Consider the following 12,244-nt stretch of genomic DNA (forward strand, 5'->3'; position numbering starts at 1 on the left):
TTCACACTTCTTCAATATCTCAAGAGCATATCTCCTTTCATGCATAAGCTATCCCCTTTTGGACTTGTGGAACTCTATTCCAAGGAAGTATGTCATGATACCAAGGTAGCTCATCTCGAATTATTTCATAAGATCACTCTTGAACTTAGAAATACTCTTCTCGTTGATTCCCGTGATCAATAATGTTGGCGTAATTCAAGGGGTTAAACGAGGAGTATTTTTTAACTTTGGGGACTTTCCTTTGAGAAACATACCTTTGTGAGAGACACACCACATACTCCCCTATAACCTTAAGGTGATAGGTGTGTGAGTTCTATCACTTATAAATGCTCCAATCTCCATATTTTTAACCAATGTAGACTTCCCTGCACTAGTCACACTTGTAATACTTTTTCAATACTCCCCCTCAAGTGTGAGTCTATCCACAGTTCTCCCCCTAAAGTGGAAGATCTTTTATCCACATACACGTATACCGTCGTTGACACTTTTCAACGGGACACCTTCTATGGAAATTTTGATACAATTCAGTCCCTTCACTTGAACCAAAAGATCATAATACCATTTGTTAACGCAATTCGGGAGGTCAAACGAGGATCATCTTTTTAACTTTGGGAACTTTTCTTTTGAACAACACACCTTTGTGAGAGACACACCACATACTTACTCAAAACCTTAAGGTGACAGGTGTGTGAGTTCTCCCACTTATATATGATATAGTCTCCATATTTTTAACTGATGTGGGACTTCCTCATACCACTCACACTTGTAATTCATTTTCAACAAATAAATCGTCTACGTTTAGACAAAGAATTATCATCCCTTCATTTGAATTCGTCATCACATAAATTTCATGTTCAAACACACGTTTTTTGAAGCCAACCTCAATTAAGAAAACATTTATCCTTTTGTTCCAAGCTTTTGGAGCTTGTTTCAATCCGTATAGCGTTTTTCTCAACTTGTAGAACCTTCCATCTTGGTTTTTCACAGCAAAACCAGAAGGTTGTTCTAGATACACTTCTTCTTCATTTGATATATATCCAATTGTTGCTATTCACAATACCAACAACTAGACTTATGGTTTCAATTCTAGCAAACAATGCAAATACCTTATCAAAGTCTATTTATAACTTCTCTTTCCAAAAATACCTTTACAACTAATCGAGCCTTAAGCTTTATTATTTCACCTTTGGGATTTGCCTTCACCTTATAGATTCATCTTACACCAATCGATTTCTTTCCTTCCGGAAGACCAACTAACTCCCAAGTATTATTTTTCTCAATCGATTCTAGCTCCTCCTTTATAGCACAAATCCACTTTGGATCACTTAAGGCCTCTTCCATCTTAACGGGTTTGAATTCGGCCATAAGCGTAAAATGGACGAAATTTCTATCATCTTTGATTTTTTTGTTGTAGAATATCTCACAATCTTGGAGTCTTTGAGGCAAACCTCTTTTCATAGTTTGTCTTCTTTCATTTTCATCAGTTCGGGCTTCGACATGCGGACTTTCGGGCCTTTCTAGATCTATAAAATTTGGAAATTCAAACATGTAACCGCTTACACCTTATTGGAAACCGGTTATTGATTGTCTGTAACCGGTTACAGGTTGTTCTACTTGTTTCAATTTATCAAATACAATGTCTCAGATGATCACAATCATCTTGTTTTTAACATCAAACATCTTGTAACCTCTGGTAGGGTGATACCCTACAAGTATCATCATGTCCCCTTTGTCATCCAACTTCTTTCTAAGTTGGCTCGGAACCTATCGATACGTCACAGAACCAAAAACTCTCAAATGGTTCAGATTCGGTTTGAATCCAGACCATGCCTCTTTTGGGGTTATCTTCTCAAGCTTCTTTGTAGGACACCTATTCAACAAATAGGAAGTTATGGATACCGCTTATCCCCACAATTATTTTGACAAGTTCTTCCCTTTTAACATGCTTCTTACCATGTTCATAATCGATCGATTTTTTCTTTCGACAACACCATTTTAATGCGATTTATAGAGTGGTACTACCTCATGTACTATCCCCTCTTCATCACAAAACTTCTCAAAGTCATTTGAGATATATTCGCCTCCACCATCTGCTTTGAGATTTTTGAGCTTGTGATCGCTTTGTCGCTCAATCATGGACTTGAATTTCTTAAACACTTCAAATACATATTTTCTCTTGATTAGGTATGTTCATGGCTTTCTACTATAATCATCGATAAATATGACAAAGTATTTATTTCCACCAAACAAATCAACTTGCATCGACCCACACATCATAATAAACCACCTCAAGGTGATGCTTGATTCTACAACCTGCATCCTTGCTAAATTTACCCTTGTTTTGCTTCGCTTGCATACATTATTCATAAATTTCAACTGGTATGTTGATGGGTGGCAACATGGTAACATTCCGTTCTTTTGTAAAACATTGAGATCTCAAAAATTGAGATGCCCAAGACGGTAGTTCCACAACCACACTTATCGACTTTCCATTGTATCCAGACACCTATGTTCCATAACCATCAACTTAATCTTGAAAGTTCTATTGTTAGCCATAGGATCTTTGAGGACCAAAACCCCATTTACATCTATAACACGCAACATCTTGTCTTCCATGTGAATCTTGTAACCCTTCTCAAGAAATTTCCAATACTTAGAAGGTTACATTTAATTCCTGGAATGTAAAATACATATTTGATCAAGGAATGTCCACCATCCCTCTTCATGATCAAAACATCACTTATCCCATCGGCCGCTAAAGTGGTGTCATACGTAAATTTCACTTTGTTCTTCGTGGCTTGATTGATTTTGACAAACCAATCCTTCCTCCTCGTAATATGTGTAGAACAAAAATAATCCAAGTATCATTATTTTTTGCACTGGCCTCCTTCTCTCACAGTCACCATAACGTTTTCTTTTGCATATGTTTCTGCAACGTTCCTAAAACTGCTGCTGCAGCCACGCAGCCTGCTACTCCTGCATTCATCTTCCGTGATCATGACCAAGAGTATATTCTCTTCATCAACCTTTTTTCTGGAAATCTTGGCTTCATCTCCTTGAGATTCCCTCTTGTCCGTGTTGCAACTTCTTGCAAAATCACCAAACTTTTGACAATTGTAACATTGTGCCTTGCTCTTGTCATAGTTTCCTATTTTGCCTCTAAAGTTTCCTTGACCACCATTTTTTTTACATCTGCTCTCACCCTTTTGACAAGTCTGAAAATTCCCTTTACTCTTCATGGTCCATTTACCTTTCGACTTCTTGTTCTTCTTATTGAATTGAGCTTGCAAAGCGATTTTTGCCTTTGCCTTGTCGTTATTTCTCTTCCCCATCCTTTGCTAATGAGCCTCATGAGAGCTTTAAAGCTCCTCTTTTCTCAATGTCACAAGCCTTCGATTCTTCTATCGCCACCACAATGTTTTAAATCTTGGCGTCAATTAAAGAACGGAAGATCTTCGACACAACATTCTGCTCGGAAATAGTTTCTACACACGCCTTGATTTGGTTCACCAATTGAGTAATTCACTTCACGTAATTGTCTATTGTCTCCTTTTCCTCCATTTGAATAAATTCAAGCTGATGTTTGTGATTTTTTAACCTCACCACCTTTATTTTATCAGCTTCAGCATATGCCTTTTCTAAGATTTCCCATGCTTGCTTCGACGATGGATCAATAACAGAAATTTTAAGTCTTTCTTATTCTCCTCCTTATGTGTTGCTCATTGTGCATCTTCTGCACCTTCGACAAGGGGATTCACCCTATTTTTGATCACTTCAAGAACATCTTGGAGCCAAACAACATATTCATTTGCTTGCACCATTTGTCGTAGTTCTTTGCATCAAGGGTTGATAGGTTTGTAAGGACTTTATCATTTGAGACATATTCATGTTTCACACTACGTGTTTGTGGATCAGAACTAGACTCTTGATGCCAAATGTTGGAATATTCGATCACACAATTGGTAAACAATGATGTATGTGGAGAAAGACATGGTGGGAGAGAAAAGAATTAGAGAAAGAGAGATAATTGAGGGTGAGAATGATATTTTTCATTAAAATTGACGAGGATGCCTCCAAAGCATTTATACAAGTAATAAAAAGTGATTAGTACACCAAACACACAATTCAAAAGCAAGAAAAAGAAGAAAAAAAACGTGCTTGTAATCGGTTACACAAAACTTGTAACTGGTTATAGTTGATACAAAATAGAAAATACCATCAGGTGTAACCGGTTACTGCGAATGTGTAACTGGTTACGCCAACTCCAAAAGTGTTTTTCCCCTTCATAAGTGCTTTTCACCAAGCTATAACCAGTTACACCCCCATGTTAGTCGGTTACAACGCTTGAATTACTTAATTTTCTCTTAACATCACACACATGGGGAAACCAAACATACACTAAGTTTCACAGCAAAAAATCACTAGCACACTAATAAAAAGCTAAGAATAATGTACAACCTTTTTCGCCTAAGATTGAAGTTATAATGCTAAGAGTAACAACAGTAAATAACAATAATGATAATATCTCAATAACCCCCTCAAGTTAGAGTATGGAGATTATGATTGCCCAACTTGTGAAGTAGACGAACTCCAATTGTGTTTTTTCCAAGACCTTTGTAAAAATTTCTCTTGATTGTATCATTGTAGGAACATACAAGGGACAAATGATTCCTGTTCTCATTGTATCAAAAACAAAATGACAACAAACTTCAATATGTTTCATTCTTTTATGAAATATCTGATTTTGAGCTATATGTAATGTTGATTGACTATCACAATATAATTTTATCCCTATGAAATGACAAACTCATAAATCTCCAAATAATTGTTTGTCATTTTAATTCATATGTAGTTTCCCCTTTAGAGAGAGACTCAGCTTCTGCAGATGAACGAGGCATACTTGAATGTTTGTTAGTTTTCCAAGACACTGGAGGAATATAAAGTAACACCAACCAACCAATTAAAAAATGCTTCATAAGTTGGAAACTCCCTCAATCTCAATCACATGATCCCTTAAGAATTAGTTTACTATCACACCGAAGTAAAATACCTTGGTTCAGATATTTCTTCAAATTTCGAACAACCTTTAAGGTTGATCTTTACGAGGTTGGTGCATAAACTGAGACAAAATGTATACAGAATAAACAAGACAAGTCAAGTCACAGAAAAATAAATCAATCGCCCAATAAATTTTCGATAGGGTTTTGGATCTTCAAGTAGTGTAACGGAAGCCAAAACTAGATTATTGTGTTATTCTATTTGAAAGCCATCACGTTTGGCACCTAATAAATGTTTTTCTTCAATAAATTCTAACACATATTTTCATTGCCGAAGATAAATCCCTTCGAGATTACGATCGAGCTACCTCCAGGCCCAAATTTTTTTTTTTGTTTTTTAAATCCTCTTTTCTTGAAAACTTTTACCTAACTAAACTATAAAAAATTAGGGCTACAATTTACATGCAATAATTAAATTATTCATATAAGCTAGCACATTGATATGTATATCTTCCTTGTGAAAAGTAAAGAGTGAGTAATAAGAATGATATTGAACAAATTCATATTTCTTTAATGTTGAAACCATTAGCAAACCAACATCGATGAGCTTATTTTAAGTTGTACAATATCCTTTTCAACCTGCTAACCAAATTTGAGTCATTGTTTTTAAAACTCAAATAACTTTCATATACACCTACTCATCTAAGTCACCATGGAAAAAAGAGTTATGCACATCCATTTTTTGTACTTCCTACTTTTTAATTATTGCCACTACCAAGAAGGTACAAACAATCATAATTTTGGCCACCAGGACAAATATCTCATCATAGTTTATTCCCTCCATCAGAGTATATTTGAAAATTATAAATCACACTTTTAATTCTTCTATGATCCCATGCGATTGGTGTTTTATTTTGTATACCCATTAATTGAGTGATTTCTTTCTAAACTGAAATATCTCCATGTGTAATTATATTTCCAAACTAAAACTCCAAATGGGTGATTTCAGGGCGCCAAGGCAACATCCTCACAGAATGTAGGGCTCGCCCTCAGGGTTTATGATGTGCATAGAACTATTATCACCCATACAAGAAGAATTTGAAAAATAGGTGGTCAACAGTCATCCCTAGTCAGGAGGGAGCGGCTACTTCCTCTGAGGGTTTCTTAAACCCTAGGCCTAAAAGGCCCATACATATACTTCTCACCTAATGGGATAAGGCGACATACCATAACTTATGCATATATGCATAAAACCATAACTCATACACTTATACTTCATCAACAAACTGAGATACATATCCTTTCACCTCACATGAGCGAGTCCGCCTCTAAAACCATCGTAAAACCACTATACATGGCTTCTCACTGTCGCGGGTAAGCCCTAACCATCACATACCATTATAAACCTATTAAGGCCTCTAAGTACCCCTGTCATTGCAGGGCTAAGATGAACACTTGTACTTTTTTACCTATACAGAAAAGCTCACTGTGGGGTCCTATAAAACTAACTTGAGCCACACCTTCTTCATCATAATCACCATACTCATTGTTATCCTCCACTCATATACCTAGCCTCCCACAACCATGGTTAGCATAAGGGCTTCATCCCTTATGTCAGAAGATACCAATGGTAACAGTGAATCCAACACCCCGATGGAGATGCACACTGCCATAAACGAATTACACCGTTAGAACCAGACATTGGAGTACAATGTCCAATACATTAGACAGCACCAGCAAGAATCCAATCCCTCCAATAAAGATGAAGGTGTTGGAGTCACAACCACTCTCAAACGAGATATGGGAAGTGCATGTTCCCAAGGATTTAAACCTCCCTCTCTGGCCAAGTTTGATGGGTGCAATTGTCCTTATGAACACGTCCTTATGAACACGCCCTTATGAACATGTTGCCTCCCTGAAGTGAAAATTCCTGTTTGGCTTCTTCTAAGATGCTCCCTTGCAATGGTATATGAGTCTACCCAAAGCTTCTGTTGCCAACTACCAAGAAGTGGTAAAGAAACTTATGCATTAGTTCATCGTCAACCGGCACAAGAAGATTTCTATCACCATCTTGTCCAACATACGACATGGATCGTCGGAGTCGTTGAGGGGTTATCTCACCAGGTTTGATGAAGTTACCATTAGGGTCGTTCCCTCAAACCGATAAATTTTTTTGGGGGAGTTCCAAAATGGACTCAAGGCAGTACACTTCAACAAGTCTCTCGCCTAGAAGCCAACATTTTCATTAGCGAAAGTGGTCACCATATAGGAATGTTACATAAAGGTCAAAGAGAGTAACGCCGAGAAGAAGGCTTGATATATCAATGAGCGTGTTCCCAACACTGAAGGTTTACACCACCAAGAAAAGATTAACTATACCTCTCCCATCAAAGACAAGATTTCATTAAAAAATATATAAAAGACGACGGAGAACTTTACTCCTCTAAATATTCGTCGTGAACAGATGTGATGCGAGTTTTTTCACCTGCTCAACATTTCCATTTTATGGATAAGAAATAGTTAATTCATGATTACCCACTTAAAAACCCTCCAAACAAATTTAAAGAGTTTATATATCAAATCATTTCACTTAAGTCTTCAATCACTAGAGAGAAAAGAAATGGAGCGAACAAATATTTATGCTTAAGACCCATTTAAGTATTGATCTCCTTGAGTGTAATTTTAAGGAAAAATACCCTTTTTGGTCCCTTAACTATACCCCAAGGTACATTCTGGTCCCTTATCTTTAAAAAATGTCAGAGTGGTCCCTTAATTATTCAAAAAGGTTCACGTTAGTCCTTTCCGTCCAACTTTTACTAACAGCGTCAACTTTTGCTTGTGTGACATCTAACGTGGCACTTGGTCATACGTGTGGCAAGTGACTTGGCACATATTGATCTTCAAGGTCTTTAAAATTCTGAAAAAACATTCCAAATTTTTTGATTAAGTCTGGAATCGAACCCAAGCCACCTTATTTGCAAGCTATCTCAACTTATCACCACACCACTTTACAACTGATGTTAACTATTTCATTCACATTTATTATCAAGTTTATTATTTCTAAAAAAACATTCAAAAAACATTCATCTTCATCAGAATAACATACGGTTTGCAACCATCTTTCAACATCATCTACAACAAAACGAAGTTGTTGAATGAAGTGAAAAATGCAAGCATAAAAACAACCAACATAAGAACACAACATAAGGATGATGGGAGTTAAAATCAATGAAATAAAAGGGAGGATTTAAGGTATGAAATTGAAAAAGAAACTCACCGTTAATTTTTGTAACAATGGAACAATGGATGTTTTATATTTCAATTTGAATGCAATAATGGATGATTTATAACAATGGAACTATATTTTAATTTGAATGCAACGTACAATGGATGTTTTATATTCATGACATTGTTTTCATTGAACGCAAGCATCATATAAAATCCATTTGTGATAACTCTAATGATGCTAATACTGGCTCTGTTTTTTGTGGCACCCAAATTGAAGATCTCTGTTTGTGATAACTCTATGAATTGGACTTTACAATTTGGATGAGTATGTATCCTTGGTGGTTGACTCCCAGTAAAATTGGAAGCATTAGATTTTGTGCGAAATCAGAGTCGAGAAACACAACAACAGTAGGGGCATTAAGATAAACCCTAATCCCAATTCGCATAGATGGAAGTAGAAATCGTTAGGGGCATAAGTGTTGTTAATGATGAAATTGAAAAGGGTTTTAGTGTCTTGGAGGTTTGGGGATTTGAATGGGGATAAGGATTTATGAGGTTGAGATTGTTGTTGTTGGGGTTTGGAAGAAGATGGAAGCATGAAGATGGAAACGTTTTTGGGTTTAGTATTAGTTGTGTTGAATATTTTCTTTTTACTAATAATCAAGATTTCAATATATATTTAATTTGTAAATTAAATTCAAAAAAGTAAAGTGATCTAATGGTTAAATATCTAGCCTAGTAAACAAAATGGCCCAAGTTCAACTCCTAGTTGAAACAATTTTTTTTAGAAATTTTCTAGTATTTAATGACCTCACACGCCACGCGTGTATGACCAATTGGACGAAAAGTACCACGTCAGATGCCACCCAAGCAAAAGTTGACGTCGTTACAAAAAATTGGACGGAGAGGACTAACGTGGATCTTTTTAAACAATTAAAGGACCACTTTAATACTTTTTAAAAATAAGATACCAGAATGTACCTTGGGATATACTTAAGAGACAAAAAGACAAAGCTTGTCAACATTATATTGTTAGATTAGATTGGTTGATGTATATATCTAGTTGCATCTACCTACATCCTCCAAAGTCCAAACTCCCATGAAGTTATGAAACTATTTCAATCAAGGAAGTTCCCTTGGGCCCATTGACATCAATGTGTTCTGCATATAACCCAAAAGTACCTAATAACATTACCATATTTAAAATGATGCAACTACTTTGCAAGAAAAGGAAAAATGGTGGGGACATTATTTCTGTTAGTCTTTCAAAAGAAAAAATAAAAAACTAAATCATTTAATGATGAACACAATAATTTTACAACACTATTGCAAATTGACACAAATATTTACCCAAAATCTTATAGTATTAAAAGTATGTGTCATTTTTGTTATAAACCAAATATTTCTTTCATTTATAATCAAAATGGGACCTCTATCTACTCACAATTGAATCTCATAAGAAAATTGTTAGTAACAAATTGCATGTGACATTAAATCAACAACAGAAGTCAAATTTCAGCAATGAGGATGTCATTTTTCTACGGCACCATGCTATAATGCATATGAATGTGATGTAAAAAGAAAAAGAGGTGGAGATGGGACATGCATGGTGTTAAATAAATCCATGTGTCGATATTATAATTATAGCTAGCAATGTCCCAAATAGAGATTGCTATATTCAATATACGAGTATGATGTAAATAGGAAAAGTAATTATTGTGGCGGGACATATTATCGTGTTTGATCAACATTCAAATTATGTCATTTACATATATTGTGTAATTACTGAGTGTGATCCGAATGAACAATATTATTAATAGATTATATATTAAATCTTACAAATGATCTTACATTGAGATAAAACAAATGGGAGTGTTTTATACTTGAGAATGAAAGGAGTAAAAAATATACTTTTTCTGCTCAGAAATAAAAAATTGTCAAGTGAAGTGATAAATAGAGTCTTTGATGCCGCAGAGCAAGTTTTTGCTACCATAAATAGACTAAAGAGAATGTTAAAATCATATATTATCAAATGTAAAACTCTTAATAACTTTATAACTATGAAATGATTAATGAGTCTCTGGTCCCCGAAACATTCTCAAATACTATCATAAAATAAAATGGATAATGCTAACTTATGTTCTTGGGCTACAAGATACAAAACCTACAAATAGAAATATTTTATTAAAAAAATAATAAAATTATTAATTATAAACTTGCATTAAATTTAATACTACTCCCTCAGTCCCAAAATAAGTGTTTTTTTAGCCCAAAAAAGTTGTCTCAAAATAATTGTCTTCTTACTTTCCCAATGCAACATTAACTAATTTTTATCAACTTTATCCCTTATCTACACTATTTTCAAGTCATGACAATATATAACCACCAATAATAATTAAGGGTAATTTTGTAAAAATATTGTCTTTATTGACTCAATCGTTACTTTTCTTAATATGTGTATAACAATCTTAAACGACATTTATTTTGAGACGGAGTCAGTATCAATTTCCAAGAAATGTTTACTACTCCATACTCTCTTCGGCCTCTGGCCTTAATTATAAGCAAAGTTTTTTTTAGATTTATTGAGTAATAAATGTATTTGGTCTACATAATAGACAAGATACATCCATTACTCAATGAACCTAAAAAAATTGCTTATAAATTAAGCCGGAGAAAATATATATGTTAACTTGTGCCATTAGGGCACAAGTTACCATTACCCAAATAAAGTTAAGGCTATTGTTGGAATTTCCACCTCAAACTCCAGTCCACAGCTTGCAATCATCTATTTAATGCAGCTATTATCTCTGACACTGTCTGCCTACTGCGCTCTCCTCTCTCTCTATGTCTCTTCCCTATGAATTCATCATTCAAGCATCTTCTACTACATATACAAAAAATCTCCCCCTAATTTCACATTCATAGAAAACCAAAATATATCGCAAGTACGAGAGAATGGGGTTTCCAACAGACGTTATGTTGCCAACGGTTTTTATGCAGTTTCTTTCAGTATTAGCTTCCATCAGAAAACTCCTTACTCTCTTTTTCTGTTATTTCGGTTTCGAATCCGACTTTTCCTTTCCTGAAACTACGCCTGAACCCCGGCTGCTCATCAGAGAAATCCTTCCGGCGGTGAAATTCTCAGAGCTGGAGCTGGCAGTGGTAGAATGCTCACAGGATGGCTGTGCCGTCTGCCTTTACGAGTTCAAGGCGGAAGATGAGATCCAACGGCTCACAAACTGCCGTCACATCTTCCATAAAAACTGCCTCGACCGTTGGATGGGATACTATCATACGACATGTCCTTTGTGCCGCACAACTTTCCTACCGCGTCACATGCAAGATACATGATTTGTTGTTACCATCGTTAATCATTATCCTCTTCCTGTTATGTTATGTCTTTCTATAGTTTAATTTCTTCTCTTCTTTCTTCTCTGTATATATATTATGAATACAGAAACTTCAAAGATAAGTGAATTGTGGTTAAAGTTATATGTATCAGTTTTGTTAGCATCAATTTTTTGAATGCAGCACTGGCTTCCAGTTCTTATCAATTTTGCATTTAGTCTGTTCTATAATATTCTCTATCTTTTGTTTTTTTCTCTCTTTTTAAAATATCAACAACATTTTGAAATGAGGTATTCTTACATATTCATTCACCCCTTTATTTATTTACTTTCATTTTATTTTATTTATTTACTTTCATTTTATTTTATATATCACATCCACTTATCACATTTGTTACATTTTTTTTTCTCTACAAAGGTGTATATAATTTTACAGAGTGCATCAAACATTTTCCTTAAAATAAGAATATATCAATCCCACTCAAAAAATAATTTATATGTTTTAAATTTTGGTATTTTTACTTTTTATCTTTTTAAAAATTTTCGTTAAAAAATTGTCTTTTAAAGTTAAGAATTTTAATTTTTATCCCTCCTACAACTTACCGACTATTTTTATAATTTAGCGACAAAATTAACAACCATTTTAACAAAAATTTACTATTTAATGATTGA

The 12,244-nt window shown here is 34.8% G+C and overlaps 1 protein-coding gene across 1 annotated transcript; it reads left to right on the forward strand.

Annotated features, from left to right (window-relative positions):
• Positions 1-11,036: 11,036 nt before the first annotated feature.
• LOC131637643 (brassinosteroid-responsive RING protein 1-like) lies at positions 11,037-11,779 on the forward strand. The gene has a single exon (XM_058908250.1). The coding sequence runs from the start codon at positions 11,181-11,183 to the stop codon at positions 11,574-11,576; it is 396 nt and encodes a 131-aa protein (XP_058764233.1). The 5' UTR covers positions 11,037-11,180; the 3' UTR covers positions 11,577-11,779.
• The last annotated feature ends 465 nt before the right edge of the window (positions 11,780-12,244 follow it).

Source organism: Vicia villosa, unplaced genomic scaffold (genome assembly GCF_029867415.1).
Source record: "Vicia villosa cultivar HV-30 ecotype Madison, WI unplaced genomic scaffold, Vvil1.0 ctg.002061F_1_1, whole genome shotgun sequence".
Taxonomy (NCBI): Eukaryota; Viridiplantae; Streptophyta; class Magnoliopsida; order Fabales; family Fabaceae; genus Vicia; species Vicia villosa.

Coding starts and splice junctions, on each gene's coding strand:
- LOC131637643 (XM_058908250.1), top strand. CDS start 11,181: ATGGGGTTTCCAACAGACGTTATGTTGCCAACGGTTTTTATGCAGTTT.